General features: G+C 39.5%; 1 protein-coding gene across 1 annotated transcript in view; it reads left to right on the top strand.

The window, feature by feature from the left end:
• mei1 (meiotic double-stranded break formation protein 1) overlaps positions 1–18,165 on the top strand; it is a 45,719-nt gene that overhangs the window by 1,676 nt on the left and 25,878 nt on the right. The window contains exons 5-16 of the mRNA XM_029836310.1: positions 495–568; positions 1,205–1,310; positions 9,206–9,415; positions 10,672–10,850; positions 12,033–12,147; positions 12,470–12,589; positions 13,138–13,237; positions 14,222–14,356; positions 14,916–15,030; positions 15,412–15,503; positions 16,012–16,159; positions 16,551–16,662. Coding sequence (XP_029692170.1) covers positions 495–568; positions 1,205–1,310; positions 9,206–9,415; positions 10,672–10,850; positions 12,033–12,147; positions 12,470–12,589; positions 13,138–13,237; positions 14,222–14,356; positions 14,916–15,030; positions 15,412–15,503; positions 16,012–16,159; positions 16,551–16,662 — 1,506 coding nt within the window. The remainder of the gene's footprint in view (positions 1–494; positions 569–1,204; positions 1,311–9,205; positions 9,416–10,671; positions 10,851–12,032; positions 12,148–12,469; positions 12,590–13,137; positions 13,238–14,221; positions 14,357–14,915; positions 15,031–15,411; positions 15,504–16,011; positions 16,160–16,550; positions 16,663–18,165) is intronic.

Raw genomic sequence — 18,165 nt, 5'->3', positions numbered from 1 at the left:
CTAAGTACCAGTGACAGAATGATTTTATGCTGGCTAACTGGCTGTCTTAAAATGCCTGAGGGACCTCTCTGCTCTAACAGTGGAGTGCTTTAAAAGGTGGTTCTCAGTTCTGTTCTGTAAATAATGTAAGAATAATGCATTCCCCTATGTGTGACAAGAAAAAACAAAAGTAAGTGAAAAAGTCAAAGATTTACCGGAATGTGTCTAATGGTAGCAGAGTAAACAAAGCTTCTTAATGGGAACTTACATATTTTCAGAGCTATTTCGTGTAGCTTTAAGATATTAAAACTTCTGTTAGCAGGCTTAAGTGCACATTATCATAGTTGCACACAAGATAAATATTGTTTTGAAAAGACTTACCTATCTAAAATAAAGGAATAAATATTTTAGATGGAGGAAAAAGAAAGTTGCTGTCATGGTAACGTTAGTAAAAACGTCCTTGACTGTCACTTTTTTAATGAATACATCCCTTTCTCTTTTCACTGTTGGATCAGTGCTGGTGCAACTCCTTGTAGCGCTCCACAGTGAGATGTCACCTTGCTTCATCTTGGATGAAATACAGAAACAGGTGGGATGCACAATTGCAGGCTTTGATTTGATCGAGACACCTGCTTGTCAGCACATGTAGACATCAGTTCCGCGTTGAGGTTCATAAAACATTTATCAGTACTAATATAGGAAAAAGGCATATTCTCCTGGGGTTGTTGACTGAATATCTAGCATCTTGTATCTAGCATCTTGTTGCTGCTGTTGCTGCAATATCTGTGGAGGGGCAGAATCAGGACAGAAAAAAGCTTCAGTCAGCAGTCCATAGTGCTACTAGAATATTGTCGATCTGTGTATACTGATGATGATGAAAATGTGGAACATCAGTAAGAAACCAGACCTCAATTATGTGAATATATTGGTGTGTAATTAGAATGTTAAAAAGGAACATATTACAGTGGTTTACACAGATTTTTAAATGTAAACCAGGTCTAGGTTTTGATTTCGGCTAAAGAATTATTTAAAGATCAATGCTTAAGATTTATATGTAAGAAAAGTACATACTGAAATGTTATAGGAGGAATCAGTTTATAGATTTGTTTAAACAACCTCTAACATCCCATCAATTGTAAATAGCATGTCTCATATCTTTGCTGACATAACGTTAAGGATGTCATTTTAAACATTAATTGCATCACTACTTTTGTTTTCACTTCAGCTGAGTAATCAGCCCAACATGAAACATTTCTTCCCCACCTTCACCTTTTTGGGGAACCTGATGGAGGCTGTCCCTGATGTGGCCCACATACTGGTGACTCAGTACGGTAAGAGAGTAAAAAAATACAGTTTCATGGCAGCTTTTGCAGAGATGAGTGTGTAGAGAGAGACAATGTGTACAGTATCATATAAAATTCTGTCTGTATAAGTGGGATTTAAGAAGAATTCACTGGCTTTTGCAGCCCTATCTTCATAGGCAGGTTGTTTCAAAATCAAGGAGCCCAGACTGCAAATGTCTGGTCACCTTTTCCATTCCAACATGACATTGAAACAAGAAGAGACCCATCTGACATATATGGGAATAACAACTCACTTAAATAATTAGTAATGCTTTAAAATTGATCAGTGGAATTTTAAAAGCACTGGAAGCCATTGGAGGGAGGCCTGTATGCAGAAAAGACACTGGCCTAATTCTGTTAGAAGCCTCAACACTGTGTTGGTGAGACAAAGGCTTTTGAACCCTGTGTAACAGAATGCACTAGCATTAGTAGAATCTGGATAAGAAGACGGTATAGAAGAATTTTGTCAGTTGAGACCATGATTGGATTAGCTTTCAATGTGTAAGTATATATATTTTTTGGATTTGCTGGTAAAAAACAGTTTCAGTTCAGATGCCCTGTCTAAATTTCAAGCTGAGCTTTCTAGTAGACAAAGGAACCACAACCACAATGAAATCCATTTTGTAATTTTTAAAATGGGTCATTCAACTGCCTCAATAATGCTAAATGTTCAATTCTCCCTTGCTGCTCCAATTAATGTGGACTGGAGGATGCAATGTGTTTGATGGGTCATATTATGAACTGTGTCGAGGACTGGACTCAGATATACCTAAAAGTATTAAAGTCATAATCTCCTCCGTCAGCTTCCTACAAAAGTTAATTTATGACCCGAACAATGGGTCTTTCAACAATGGGTCTTTTTTGACAAATTAAGTCTGCACAATGAGTTTAAATTCCTCAAGTGACTACATGTGCAAGGAACAATATTTAAATGAGGAGTTTGCAATGGCAAGTGAAGAGGAAGAGCTAAAAAACTAAGTTGGAAGGAGGAGGCAAATAAAAACCTCAACAATCTCCTACAGAGAAAACTACATATTACAAGAAAAAATCTGACATTAACAACATCTGTTCCAAAGTAAACACTGTCGAGAAACCAAGAACAGTGGAGGAAGTAAAAAGAAGGTGACCGAGGCAAAGACTTAAGGCAGAGAACAAAAAATGTCTTTACAGGTTGCTGGCACAACAAAAAATAGTCTGCATCCCTCGCTCACAGGTTACCAGCCATTGCACGAGGGGTGTGAGCACATGGCCCATGTGCTCTGGCTGGATACTTGGGCCATTGTTATGCACACAGCTGGTCAGCTGTCTGGCCCAGTCAACTGTTCTGCTTATTATCAGGAAGGCAGCAACCATATAAAACCCATGTTTGTTTTCTTACAGTGCTTCCTATGTAGATGGAACTTAATGTAGCCTCCCATTCTGCGTATTATAGCATTAAATAAATCTGAGAGCAAAACTTAAGAAGCTCCAAGAAGGGCTTTACACCTGCCATTCCAACATACTACATTTACATGCAAACACAATCCCTGCAAAGACTTCAAGGTCTGATTAATCATACTGTGAGTGCTAACGTTTATAATCTGCATATGCTGCTCCCAGTATGCTCACCGGGACAGAAAAGCACCATATTCCATATTCTTTAAGGCCAAGATGCCAAATAGACAGTTTGTGTTGATTTTCCCACTTCAAAGACACAAGCCTCAGTGCACAGTTAGTAGATCAGCTAGCACATTTTTAGTACATTTTAGTACCTGCAAACCTTTAGTCAAAAAGGCCGACTGTTTAGTTTCTTTAAAATAGGTTGTCCAACAGGATGTTTAATAGCAATAATACCTGTCTTTGAGGGAAAAAAAATTATAAATGATGAAACATTTTGATCCAACACAAAATTGTGGAATCTAGTGCAGATAAAATCAAGACTGCCAGGAATTTGGGTTGATGTTTGCCGAGAAGTCAGATAAAATAGAGAGACAATATTAAGATTTCTAAAACTGCAGTGAATATTCCATATACCACATTTCAAATGAATGATTTCAATCATTATCATTTGTCATATAAACACATTACAGGAAAAAAATACAGGACAAAAAATATAACTGCAATAAACTAGCTCTACTGCTGCACAGTGGGATTTTGTAATAATACAGAATTAATCAGCAGCCAGTGAAATGTGTGTGAAAGTGCAGCGCTTTGAAAGAGTTCAAGTGATTTTTAGTAAGACCAAAAAAGAGAAGGGAGAATAATCAAGTCAAGGCTTTACAAGGCTATGAATAAGGATGGCAGCAGTAATGTGTATAAGGGTTTGGTGCAGGTGAATAATGCTGTGTAGATGGAATTATTGCGAATGCTAATTGATGTTTATGATGTGGGACTGAAATGATAGTGTTCTGTTTATGATGACACCCAGACCTTTGGCCTGTTAGTGGGGGCAAACAGAGGATTCAGCAATCAGCTTAGAAAAGCTGCCAGCTTTGTACAGAGCTGAAATGCATTCAGCAGTCACTATTTGCTGTCTAATAATAATTTTTCTCTCTTTTTTAGTTTTCGGAGTACCAATGTTCCATGTATATGCATGTAATACCCTTTGTAGTAGCTAATTAATTACTGTGAGGTGGTCTTTGGTTTCTAGGTACTACTATCAATGATGAAGTGTTCTTAAAACATGATAGCGTACTATTACAGTCTTGACTGTGTCATTTAGGTAATCAAAGTGGATTTAAGAAAAGGTAAAGGGGAGAATAGTGACAGTTGTTGGTTGTAATTGAATGATCCATGTGTTTAAATATAAATATAAAATAGCTAACTAGATCCATAAATATGGTAATTCTTATTCACTAAGACTGCCTTTCCCAACAGAGTCCCAGCTCTTTCCCAGGAAAGGGTGAGGTATGAGTGTGAGCTGGAATCTATCTTGGAAATATAAATACCTCTGAACTCTGCAAGCGTAATTTCCCACAAGACTGAGTAACATCGCAGGAGGGAAAGGCTTTGTTATAAACTGAGCAAGCACATTAAACATGGATTTGCCTGTAACAGGCCATTTCCATGCCCCTATTCCCTTCATTTATCTTCTCTTGACCCACTGATCATTCCTAATCAAGGTCACAGAGAATGTTGATGACCCAGTAGTCATCAGTTAAGAGACAGCGTAGACAGCTCATAAGTTCGTACTTCACAAGGTACGCACACAACTGACTCAGCTCCACATCTGTGGGCAACTGATCCTCCATTCCAGTCACTCCCTTGACAGTGTTGGACAAAGTGAAAGAAAAACTGCAAAGGATGGAGAACAGTGGTGTCATTGAGCAGGTGAAACAGTCCACTGAATGGTGTGCTCCAGTGGTACCGGTCCTGAAGAGAACCCAGCTATAATCTGCACTCAAAAGAGAGCACTGCATTCTAGCTCTCCTTTGATGAAATAACCTCCCAGCTATTTAGTGCAACTGTCTCCTCCTGCTTCACTGCTGGTAGTGGGTTCTAATAGATTTGTCTGCATCCAGATAGCTGCAAATTAAGAATGTTCATAACACCGTTTGGCAGGGACTGCTTCAAGACTTTACCTTGCACAGCAAGTGCAGCAGAGATCTTCCAGCAAAAGATGCTAGAGTTCTTCCTGGACAACATCTTTTTCTTTGGAGCCACCATTGACAAACATGATGCCAGACTAGCTGGCTTAAAGTTTAACCAAGAGAAGTGCTTCCTCAGGTAAAGCCCGCTCCACTTCTCGAATCACCTTATTGTTTCCATTCTGGGGACTATACCGGTCTTTTATGGTATCACAAAACCCCACAAGTGTGTCTGCTGTTGCCAGTAGCTGTGGATTATGAGTGGTTGGGTACGAATCTGAGGCAGTCCATGTGCCTGGTAAAACCCATCTAATGGCTATTGCACAATGCACAATTCATCACAATGCTCACAGACTCCTGCAAAGGATTAGACAGACACACAACGAGGTAGGGTGTTACATAACCAAATGAAGAACTCCAAAATGGCTACTGCAACTGACCAGGAATTAGACTGTCATCACATATGTAAGAGAGGGAAGGCCTGAATACAGTTCTCAATCTCAGAGCCTAAGTAAAAGTGAAAAACAAGCCGTGTGATGCTGATGGCTTGGTCTTACGAGGATGCAGTATTGTCATTTCTGTCAGATTGAGCAGACTTTCTGCAGAGCACACACGAAGGTCACCAGGGACTTAATAAGTGAAGAGACAGAGCAAACTCATCAGTTTGGTGGCCAGAGCTCTCTGCTGAGCTCAAGAACAATGTAATGCGATGCCACTCCGGTTAGGAATGGAGGCGGACTCAGCAAAATGAGCTGCTCATATCCCCTCCTTTGCCAGACCATCCCTGGAAAAGAAAACCTCTCTGTAAACACAACAAGAATCACTACCTTGTACTATCAGCTCACTCTTCAAGGTTCCTGGGGATTCTGCCCCTGTCATCCACAACTAGTACTCCTGAGTTTCCAAGCGAGATGGCCTTCCAACATGTAACACCCAGCCCCATCTTCCCGAAGGAAGCAGTGCTGCAGAGATAGCCATACAGACCACCAAAAGAATCCTCCAACACAAAGATCCACTAATAGCCCTCGCGCTAAATGTGGACTCCTTGTGCGAACACTGGAGTCTGTCCAGAAGAGCTTCTTTTCGGACTAAAGATAACGACAACTCTCTCCACTCTGAAGAAAAATCTTCAACACAAGTGGCATAACAAAAAGATTATTCAAATAAAGAATGCTAGCAAGATGGCTGAACAAGCTTTCAATTCCAACTGTCATCACAGAGTAGGAGAAGAAGTGGGTGACACCAATAAAGAGTGTTGGATACCTTGGACAGTGTTACAAGGCATAGCGTCTCCGAAAAACACAGGGAGCAGAGTGGTCTCCCCACCTTGCCAAAGACTCCCTTCCCAAGCCAGCCGAGAGCATTGGAGGGCAACTTACATCCCAGTCTGCAGGTATACTTATCCCAGAGATGGCCACTTGCGACCAAAGTCAGGCTGTAACACACATGCGCCCACACACACACACACATACACACGTTTTCAGAGAGCCCAGTGCAGACTCATATTAGATAAGGACGTGTGTATAAACGAGTCATGGCACTAGACCTGTAAACACTGTAAACACCCCCATGTAGAACAGAAGAGACTGTTATTATTGATATTGATTACAGTATCTAAGTTAAGTCCAAAGTGCTGTTACTGTTGACACATTCGATCAGTGTCATGTTAAATAAAGTGCCCTTTTTCGAACTGTTCTTGGGCTATTGCCCCCCTAATTTCCTTACTGTATTTTTCTCTCAGAAAACACAACGAATATATACGTATTTGTTGAAAGGTGATTATAATTTGAAAATGAACTACTGGTTTCTAAGGTTATCTTTTGTGTTTAAAGAGCAAGGTGGCTCTTTGCACTTTTGTAATTAGAAATAGCATTAGAAAGACAGGTAGATATCGTGTACTAGTTAAGAGAGAGTACACCTCACACTACACTGCACAGCTGCCTTATGCTACGTTTACAACAGCGAGTCACTTTGCAGTAATTAGAGACTGCTTGGGTATAAAATAAAGCTTCCTGCCCGATCATTCTACAGCGGCTATTCCTCAAATTATATTCCCTGATACTTCAATGCAACTTTCTGCTTAAAACTGTGGGACTATTCTCCCAATCCTTTTCTAGCATTCTACAAAAAATATACATACAGAAAGATGTGTATTTTAATTAGCCAAGCTGAAATGAACTCTCCCACACATACTGAAACATTGATTGTCTACTACAACCACCAGTGGGATATCTGTCTTACTGATCCATTATGCCTCATTAATTAACAGTGAGTGTGTGTTGGAACCTCAGTAGTTCCAGGTTTCTAATCATCCTGGCCCTGAATGAATGTCAGCCAAATGCCAAATTAGCAGTTGTCATAGTCACGAATTTTACTTCACACAATGTGTCTACCGCATCTGTATTTTGTTAGTTACGTCAACTCCCTGGAGTCACAGGTAGTAGCGGGTTTTTTCAATGCTGCCACTATTGACGGTGCACCTGTCTCATGGCTTGTCAATCATCCAGTCTCTGTGGGGCTGTTTGGACTAACGACAACATTACAACAATAACAACATGAGCCCAGTGCACCTGAGACATTTTGCCATCCCTCCGACTAACTGGTTTTCTCTTCCTGAAACTGAGATGTAGGCACACACAAAATTAGAGAGCCGTCTAGAGAAATAGGCTGCGGCTGAACTGTTGTTTGCAATATCTAAAGTCATATTATATACAGTATTTAAGGGAAACTAGTCAATTCTGTCAACATAGGACCCCTCATGTCCACACAAATCAGCTCCCGCAAACCCTGCCGTACAGACAGGACACATGACGGTACATATGAATCGGTCAAACATAAATTCTATGAGTGAGTAGCACTGTCAGTCCAAGCAGAGAAATTCTGTTGTGTTAAGTAGAGAGATGCAAAATAAACATGTACAGCCGTTCAGAAGCAGAACAGAGTGGTAGTTAAGAGTACACAACACAGTGGGATATGATAAGACAGAACGAGACTGTGGTTGCCTTTTCAAACAAAGCAAAAGAGAACTATTTAGTATGCTCTTGTTTATAGCCTGTGTTTGCACACCTGATAAAAAGTATTGTGTGGGGAAAAAAGCAACATTAATCATTTTCCAACAAAACTTTTCTTACTCCTGTGAGCTTTCTTTTCCTTCCCAGTCTTTGTAGTGGGCATATTTCTTTGTGTCATTTCCCTCTCTTGCTCTCCTCTCAGCCGCTTCACTTATTTGGGTTTAATCAAACATGTCCGGGGGGCTCTCGTGGTTCACATGGGGGTTTTGATCTATTCCACACAACAGCCGTCTTGGCTTGGCTCGCCTACCTTGACGTCTGTTTGTTCTTCTCTGCTTTTGTCTAGTACCTCGAGCACTGCTTCATATTATTACCCTGTGCTTAGTCTCTTATACGTTCTGCTTCTTTCAAAGCTCTTCATCTTTCTTTTAACCACATTCATCCCAGATTTCTATTATTAAAAACTGTAATTTTCAATCTAATGATTTGTTCTTTGACAGGAATTTTCTTTAGGTAATGTTATTTCAGTTTAGTGGCCAGGTATGTTGTCAGATGTCGCATCAGTAATCTCTTGACATGTACTTTTGCCTGTCAGGGCCTCTGCTATTGAGATTTATTTACATCCACATAGATGTGTCAGTGAAAACTAGGAGTGTTTGTTAGGGTGTTTGTACACACTTGTCATTTTTGGGATGCACAAAGAAACTTTTCCAAGGACTAACAACTACATTTCAAACTCAATAATAAATATATAATACATGTCAGCCACTCATATTAATATTTATACCTTATTTTCGCGACCATAAGGTGCGCTTAAAAGTCTTAAATTTTCTCAACAATGGACGAGGCGCCTTATAAAGGCGCACCGAGTTCCAAAATCTGTAAATGCTTTTTGGCTTTCGCAAAAGCCATTTTGGATTCATTTCGTTCATTTCGGATACAGAAGATGATGTACGTGAGTACATTGCTAAATATACACTAGCATGCATGTTTTAAGCTAGCGCACTGGTATGTTTTACCATGCCCACGCCCTACAATCTGGTGCGCTTTATGTATGTGTTAAATACAGAAATAGCACCCATAACTGAGACTGCGCCTTTTAATATGGTGCGCCTTATGGTCGCGAAAATACGGTATATAACTTATCTATGATGTGATGGTTGTCATCATAAGCATCAGAGTTGAATTACTTGTTCATTAATCTTTCATTTCATTCATCAAGGCACATTTTGTGTTATTCTTTTTCTTTAAATATGTTTTCTGCTGTTTTCTTTTTCTGATTTGCCTCTCACCTCCAATCCTGCAGTGCCAATGCTGGAGAACATGTTCTCAGCTTTGCTGCACCCTGATGAAGCATTGAAAGCTTCTGTCCTGTATGCCTGGATCAAACTGTTCAAGACAATTTCAAGCTCAGCAGCTCAGTCCTTGCCCAAAGTCATCAGGGACAGAGTGTGCATCGTCCTTCTGCAGACCTTGACCAATGCCAGCTCCCCCAATCTCATTCAAAACTGTGTAGGTAGGGAGAAACAAAATCTCTTTACTTTTTATTAAGGTTCAACTTTTCTGAGGTTATGATCCATCCATCCATCCATCCATCCATCCAATCTACCTATCTGTGTGTGTTGAAGCAAGAAGCGATTATGCATTTTTTTGTTGCAAACTTTATTTAAATATTATTTGGACACTCGCTGCTAGTAAACTCACATTTTAGCAATGTTAGACTTTTAGAATAAACAGCACAAGGAAACAACCAGAGATTATTCAGCAAAGCTACAATAATGAGCCTTTGCTAGTCATATTATTGACTCATCATATTTCCACTAGATCAGCAGTAAACACCAACTTAAAATTCAAGAAAGTAAGGGTGTTGTTAAAAATTCATAAAAAGGTTAGTAGGTTATTGACAGCCTAAAGGAAATCCTGCTATAAATGTGTTCTGAAGTTTGAGATACCATTCCTTATGAGATCAGAAAAAAAGATTGTAAATGTTATCCTTCATCAGCATATACATACATATGGATGAGATCTTTACACATAAGACTTATTTTCTTCTGCCAGTATTGCAGAAGAGCTTGTGCCTAGTGTGAAATTTTAATTGATTTAATAATCATAAGCTCATTAATTCCTTCACCAGTCCTGGTGAGAACAGCATGATAGAGGAATTAAACATGATTATTATTCATTTTCCCGAGTGCCATGATCAGTGCGATTCATCTTGACTTGCACTGCTCTCGCTCCAAAATTGTTGGCAAGGATAAAAATCACTAATTGCCGTCCAGGGTTGTTGCATCATGTGTATGGGTTTGGATTTTGTTTTGTCACTGCCATGACGAGAGGTTTCCCAGCTCTCTGTGTGAATGCATTGTGCCTTATTGTTTGTATTACCTCGTAAATGTAATAAATTGAATTGCTTCACAGTGCATTACTGGTAGAGCAAAATAAAAGAGAGTCTAAAACATGAGTATTACAAAATAGAAGGGACATATTTACACCTGTGAAAAGAGTTATAGTAATATGTTTTGGCATAGGGGCATTTTTGAATGCTAACCATGTTTGAAATGTATAAAATACCAGCATAATATTTCTGTGTTTTGGCAATTGAGATTGTTTTCACAGATCAAAGTATTTCAGTAATGCATTTTTTTAGAGTGTATAACATCCTGGCTACATGTCTTCTCTGAATCATTGAGATGTCAAGTTTTGTATCTATATTTGTAGCATGTTGAGCTTTGTTATTGAGCTATGTTTTCCTCTCTGCGTATTGTCTGCTAGGCCTGCTGTGGCTGCTACTGCAGCAGGGAGATGCAGTGTCAGTGCTGATGAACAGCCCCAGTAGTCAGATCATGTGCAGTAAGAGCCAGGACAGCTACACCAACGACAGCCAGAACCTCATCCAAAGCCAAGAACAACGGTCCCCTGACCATTGCCCCCTGCCTCTCTTACTGAAAAAGGTCTCTGTCCAAACATCCTGTACCAGCACTCAACACCCGCATTCTGCTTCTGACGATAATCCTGGATTAATGTGCCTTTGAATAGGGATACAGAGAAGGTTTACACTGGACAAATATTTGGGCTACATGTCTGGGAAATCAATGCAGAGATTACATCTAGCTAGATTTTTTCTTTTATGCTGCACAACACACCATAGCTGATGACGTTTGCTTTTTTTTTTTTAGGGGGGTGCATTCATCGCAGTGATAATTTAAAAAATATATTTTTTAAAGCATATTCATTGGATTATCTGTGGTTGTATTACCTTGCTCAGCCTGGTGTTAACACAGGCCAGCCTCAGACAAATCTAGTGTTGGCTGTATTTTCCTTCAGTTAGCCTAAGAGTCATAGGCAAAGTAGGTAAACCATTCATAATTTTCTAATTTGCATGTTCCTAGCTTCACTGTACTTGCTAATTAATTTTTTATTTCATCACATTAACCCCACTAATGGAAGACAAATCTAGCCATCAGTGTGATATTGGCTCATGGAGAGACCAATACATTGTTTAGATACATATTTAAAGATAAATATATTGTGACGTATCACTACCAAATGCAAAATGAAACAGATTAACAAAAAAAATAACATTTGTTTCTTTTCTTGGCATTTAAAGTTGTACTTTTTAAAGCCTATTTATGGATTAATATATATCTTGAGAAGATGTGGGTGTGTGTGTAATAAAAACTGTGAGAGCGAGAGCTGCCTCTCTGGTCTCTCCATTTCAGTGAACAGAAAGTAAGAAAGGAGAGCCTGAGGCACAGCTTTTTAAATTTTCACAGAAAGTCAGCAAAGTCATCTGTGAGTGAAGAGATCTGCTGTCTTGGTTTTAATGAGCATACAAGCAGCATTGGTCTCAATCAACTGTAACCGTCCCATTGATTTATTTATTGATTTAGACTAGTGTTGGTGTAGTTGAGTGGACTACAGATACACACATGGGTTGAATAACATGAGAGATTGGCTGTGTTGCTCAGGGAATAGGCAATGTACTGAAACAGAGAGCTAGATATCATTGATCTTGTACTGTGTATCATTAACAACCTGGCAATGTTGAAGACCCGATACTGTCTGTATTTCAGATGACGGCAGAAATGGTGTACTAAATAATTGTAATCAAATTTATAAAATTTGTTTTGTAGTTGCTGTTAAGTGGTGATCAGATGTTACAGACGGCCAGTGCAAAATGTATTGCAGCTGTTCTGGTTCATTCTGGCACTGAGGGCAGCACTCCTTTAATCAAGGCTGATATACCCGGTGATTATGCACACGCAGTCTCATGAACACCGTTGCTCACATATCAATGTGCTGTTATTTTTGACCTCTTGAAAACCTGTATTTTCATCTACCTTTTTTCCACCCATATATTTCAGTTTTATCAGGGTATTTCTGATTGAATTGCTTTGTCGTTGGTCTTTTCTCTTTTTTTAAATTTCTTTTTATTTTTTATTTTTCTAGATTGGTGTTTGCTTGTCCTTTAATATTCATAGAACATTCAAAACAGTATACTACATCTTCTTTTCTGTATTGTAGTCATTTTCTTCTGAGTACTCTTGTCTCCGTGTTTGTTTTTGCACAGAGTTTCTCTTTGATCGTCTGGCCAGCAGCAGAAGTGAAGTGATGCTGTGGTCTGTCTATAGCTGCTTAGTGTTATTGAGCGAGGACCCATTGTTCTTCTCTCAGTGTCACTCTGTCTACGGTGAGACCAAACAGATGATTGCATCTGAGACATGATAGCTCCATTTGTGAACCCCTGGCTTTCACTGGAATCTTTTTAGCATTTTAATAGACCTACAAATGTCAAGCTGCAGTATTTCTTTTTAAGGCATTCAAATTTCTTCTAGAATTAGAATAAATGATGTGTGAAACAAGAAAATGTAATAATGCACACTGTGTCCTATTTGCTTGAGACAGGACACTAATATATATGATATTAAAAGACATTTCTGTGTTTGGAAAGACTGTGTAAACATTTTTTAATTAGAATTTAATAGCATGAGTAGAAATCATTCCATGTAGCAGTGAAAATACCACCATTACTGTTAATCTGATCACTACACTAGCTGTTCACTTTCGTAAATTCAGGACATGGTCTATGTAACCACTAGTTTTTTATGCATCTGTCAAACTCTTGCCATAACTTTGAATGAGCTAGATAAGATGGATATGCGATGGTAGGTTTCCTTGTCTGCTCAACCATGTCTACAGCTGAGTAATGTATTCCTTTGGTGTGTGTTTATGTGTTAGGTATTGACTCTCTGGTGTGCAGTTTGAAGCAGGCTCTGCAGCTGACCAACCTGGAGGTACCAAAACAAGGACTGCTGCTTCTTACAGAGATACTGGAGAGGTGAGGATCCTCCCTGAACAGTTTTGTTGTTTCATGCTATCCTGCTGCCAAAATCTTCACTGCAGTGGCCGGATGTGATACCCTCCTGCATCTTTGACAGAAATGATGGCACGAGGCACAGCACATGACAATTTTTAAAAATCAATTCTATAAACTGCAAATTAAGGATACTCTTTACAAATCAGACCAAATATTGAATTATGCAAGAGAGGTGTGTAATTATATGAGAATTACCTGCTGGCTAATAAGTGAAAATATGTCAATAAGGTACTGTCCAACTTCTGCAAGCTTCACAGATTTTTAATTTAGGTTTCTGAGGGTTCGTGTAGCAGTGACACTGAGGATAACTAAATGCCAACAGGAAATTTGTCCTTTACACCCTGCTGAATAAGCTAAAGTGGATGTGTGAGAGATGAAAGAGTGAGTAATTGTACTTGAGACAGTGTTTCATTGCATTTTGTCTTAGTGCACATTTGTGTGTTAGGTGTTTATGTGTGTGTGTGTGTGTGTGTGTGTGTTGTGTTGAAGTACTGTGTGTGTGTTATTTAGGGTGTTCTGTTGAAGTACTGTTTTGGCAACAGTCTTCATCTTTTGTCTTGCTGCATCATAGCTATCAGACAAAATGTTGTTCATCACTGTAACCCCATAGGTCAACACTCCTTTGTTTATTTAGTGTCCAAAGAGGTGTCTGTGTATGAACGTTAGACAAAACGTTCACGTAAACTCAGTAGTAACAGTCTGTGATGGTATTCTATAGGATTACTGATGAATGAATGCATTTCTGAACGCTTCTTTATGCTGGTTTTAGGACTGGTGTAGAATTGCCTGAGTCACCAAAGAACCACAATTACAGTTCCAAATGATAACTCTTATTCTTTTTCTTTCAGCAGGGATTTAGCTGGACTAGAAGCCACTGTTGAAAAAATACAGTAATGTAGCTGTTAATGATTGTATGGTATTTTTATTTTGTGTACATCCAAACAGGCAGCCCCCCAGTGTGCGTCTGTTTCCTACCGGTCCAGATTTTGTTTCCGTTTCAGAGGCCCTGGTGGCTGGGCTGTCATGTTCCTGTCTGCTGGTAGCCACACAAGCTGCCCACGGTACCTGCGCCCTGTTCAGGTATACTTAAACATGTTGTGAAGATACATAGATAATTGTGAAGAGCACCTGTGCAGTCATGTTGTGATGGTGTCAATCACAAGACAATGGGTCTTGTGAGGGACACTCTATTTGTCGTTGTGATGCAGGCATGGCTCTCTCTTTTTTGTGTCCTATACATGCTAGTAATGAAAATAGAAATTAGAATTAAAACACATTAGTGTTTCCTGGACATTGTCCATAATGCATTCTTTGTATTTGCCAGTGAATAAACGCACGTGTTCACAGCAATGAATGTGCACAACAATGGATTTAATAAATCAATACTTTGACAGTGGTAGTATTTTCACTGTTATTTTTCACTCTATCTCTTGCTCTCTTTCTATATAATTATATATATACTATATGTATTCACATTTACATAAAAACTTACAGTATATGCAGACTGATGCAGGCATCTGTGCTATGCCAATATTATTAGCTACACACCTACACATCCATTTTCACCAACATTCTTGCAGTGTTGTGTAATTTAATGTCAGTGTTTTCAGTTTAAAACTGAACTGCTTGCTCCCTCAAGCCTGAACCACCAGTCCAGACCAGTCCAGTACAGGGAAATTGAGCGATTAATTGAGGCAATCACCAACAGATTCTCTGAGCTTTCCTTTCCCTTGGGTATTCGCTATCGAAGCTCTGTGAGTTACTTTTAATTTATATTTTACACACAATTATGAAGTCAAATGTCAGCACAAGATCTAGAGGCAAAATTAGATGTTTTCTTGTCACAGTTCCCATAATCTTTTCTGTGAGTTGTCAGTGTCACTGTCATATCTGTTCTGATACATTAAAGAACATCTCCCACACTGCATATTTATTTGACATCCTCAGTAAATGTTTTATTCTTCTAAATGAAATTAAAGGAACATACAGTGGGATATGACTGCTTGTCACAGTTTAAGGTTCCCAGTAGTTTCACTTAAAACACAATGACGCTTAGTACAGATGAATTAATTGGATTAATGGTTGTAAGTCATGTGTTATTTCAAGGATTTTCTTGTGTCGCTGTTGTCTTCCAGGGAAGTCTGAAGAAGTCAGGCAACAATTACCAAGCCACAAAGTCTGTAGGATATCTGCTTAAGGCCCTAATGGCCTTTCAGGCTGCCTGCAGGTCTGCATGTGTCTACTTGCTCTTTTAGGAAGTTATTCGGATGTATTTTGACATTAGTTTGAATAATCCCGGTCTATTTAGTAGTTTCACCACAATATGTACTTTGCCAATGAGACTTTTTAAAGGTTCAGAGGCATTTGGAATAGGTAATATAATTAAAAATGTAACAGTAATTACAGGGATGGAATTAAATGTAAAAGTAAATACAGGGAAATGTATTTGCATTTAATGACTTCCCAGAGTCTGGGATCATCATCAAATGAGTTTTATCCTTAATGCTTCCCTGCACTTTGTAGCAATTTTGCATTTTTGGCTTCAGAATTTGAACAAAAGAAACATATATTTATGAAAATTGATTGGTAAATTCTAAACTTCGATATAGCACTGTAGATTGGCTGCCAAATATCAATCAACAGACAAAGAAAAACATCTAAAAGCAATGTTATATTTAATCTGCAAGTTGTAAATAAGGTTATTTTTTGACATTTATTATATGTGTGTGTCAAAGGTTGGCTGAGGGTTGTGTATCAGACCCAGCCCTGAAAGAGAACTCATTCACGTCACCCTCTAAACACACTGATGCTCAGGACTCATTAGAGTCTCTGTGTCAGCGTTTGTTACACAGTTGTGATGCTGTGTGGATACCCACTGTCATGGTAAGAGCTGATGTGTTCCTATACATACACAAACAAGGACCCTTATATATCTACTTTCGGTCTTTGGAAACAAACACTTCAGAAGCACTTTAAAACATTCAGCCTTATGTCTCATCTCTTTAAGAAATAGGTCACTGATTGCCATACTCAGTCTGGCAGTTCTTCTAAATGACTGTATTAACAATCTGGACCACACATCATCTGTGCCTTCATTAGCTTTGGCAAACATCGGCAGTTGTGAATACTGATGAGATTCTGTGTCATATTCCTAAAGTTGTGTGTGTTTTGGTATAAACAGTCAGAAAAGATCACACATTTGTCTGTCAAATGCATGTTTGAGGTTTTTATCTCTCTCCCCCCCCCCTCTCTCTCTCTGTTTGTTTGCCTGTAGAAAACATGTGAGCATGTTCCCAATCCTCAGATCCTGCAGTACTTCTACTTGATCCTAACATCTCAGTTCACCCTTGTCCCATCGCTTATATCTGCCTTTGCACATAAACTAGGTAAGTTTGACAACCTTGAATCAACAGCAAGGCCCCCAAGAGTTAATTTAATTTCATGTTCAATGTTTGTCGCACTGTTGTGATGCCATGTGGATGGATGGATGGATGGATGGATGGAGAGAAAGTTTTCACAATACTTTAGTGAAGTAAAAGTAACATTCAGTAAAAGCAGTTGTATAGAAATGTATCCTTAGATATACCCAAGGTAGTTTTCTCTGTCAACTGGACTGTGTTTCTTCCCTTTGAAGACATTTTGCCTTCTTCCCAGAAGGCTTCTTCAGTTCTGAACTCACTGGGGACCGAGCTTGAAAATATAGCTCCTGTGGACCATTGGCATGTTAATGACCTGAGTGGTCACCTGAGAGTCGTTGGCAGGGTCGTTGGTAGTTGGTAGCTTCAACCTCAGATGTCGACAGCAGAAGATTACTCCCACCTGCCTATGCATCAGATCAACGTTAAAAGGACACAGAGCCCAGGTAATTCTTCACACGACGGAAAAACGTTTACTCAATGAAAGGATCAGACAAATCCATTTTACCATAAACGCCCTGGAAGCTAAGATAGACGAAAGAAGGGAGGAACTATACCTGCTGCTCCCCTCTGAAGTGATGGAAGAAGTAGCCAAACTTGTTTCTAGGACTCAGGACACCCAGCACACCAGGACCAAGGAACGTCAGACCCGAAAATTCACCACCCTATTGGCGAAGAACAACCCCAACGGAGCCAACCCCTTCTCCATGACAAAAAAACAGGACACATCCTTGTCTGAGAAATGGGTAAAAAACTTATCAGACAGGGAGCTTACACAAACCGAAGAGGAAGTGCTTGCCAAAGGTCTGAATTTTTCAGTCACCCCTGAAGAGGTACCGACTGTCGAACTCATCACAGCCACTGAGACAGCCATCAGAAATAATAAACCCCCGGAAGCAGAAGCAAACCTCCAATATCACTAATGAGAAAAAAAGTCAAGATCACTGAGGACAGGAACCTCACCATCGAAGTCTACAGAAAACCTACACATACCGACCGGTACCTCCAGTTTGACTCTGACCACCCACTGGAACACAAGTTGGGAGTGATCAAACCCTCCAACACAAGCCAAACGTTCACACCATTCCAGGAGACCCGGTGACTCACCACCAAGTGAGCCAGCAGACAAAGGGGAGACACACCAACTGAAATGGTGAATGATCCTCCCAACAACCCTGCCGACAACTCTCAGGCGACCCCTCAGATCTTTAACATGCCAATGGTCCACAGGGGCTATATTTTCAAGCTCGGTCCCCAGCAAGTTCAGAACTGAAGAAGCCATCTGGATAGAAAGCAAAATGTCTTCAAAGGGAAGAAACACAGTCCAGTTGACAGAGAAAGCTACCTTGGATACGATGACCTGGATGATTGAGAATCTACACAGACAGCCCTAGATATATACACTAAATTATACTTCTACTTGAAAATAATGTTGGGCCTTTCACACAGAATAAAATGATGACGGTAAATACC

Source organism: Takifugu rubripes, chromosome 5 (assembly GCF_901000725.2).
Source record: "Takifugu rubripes chromosome 5, fTakRub1.2, whole genome shotgun sequence".
NCBI classification, from domain to species: domain Eukaryota; kingdom Metazoa; phylum Chordata; class Actinopteri; order Tetraodontiformes; family Tetraodontidae; genus Takifugu; species Takifugu rubripes.
This window is presented reverse-complemented; position numbering and strand designations above follow the sequence as displayed.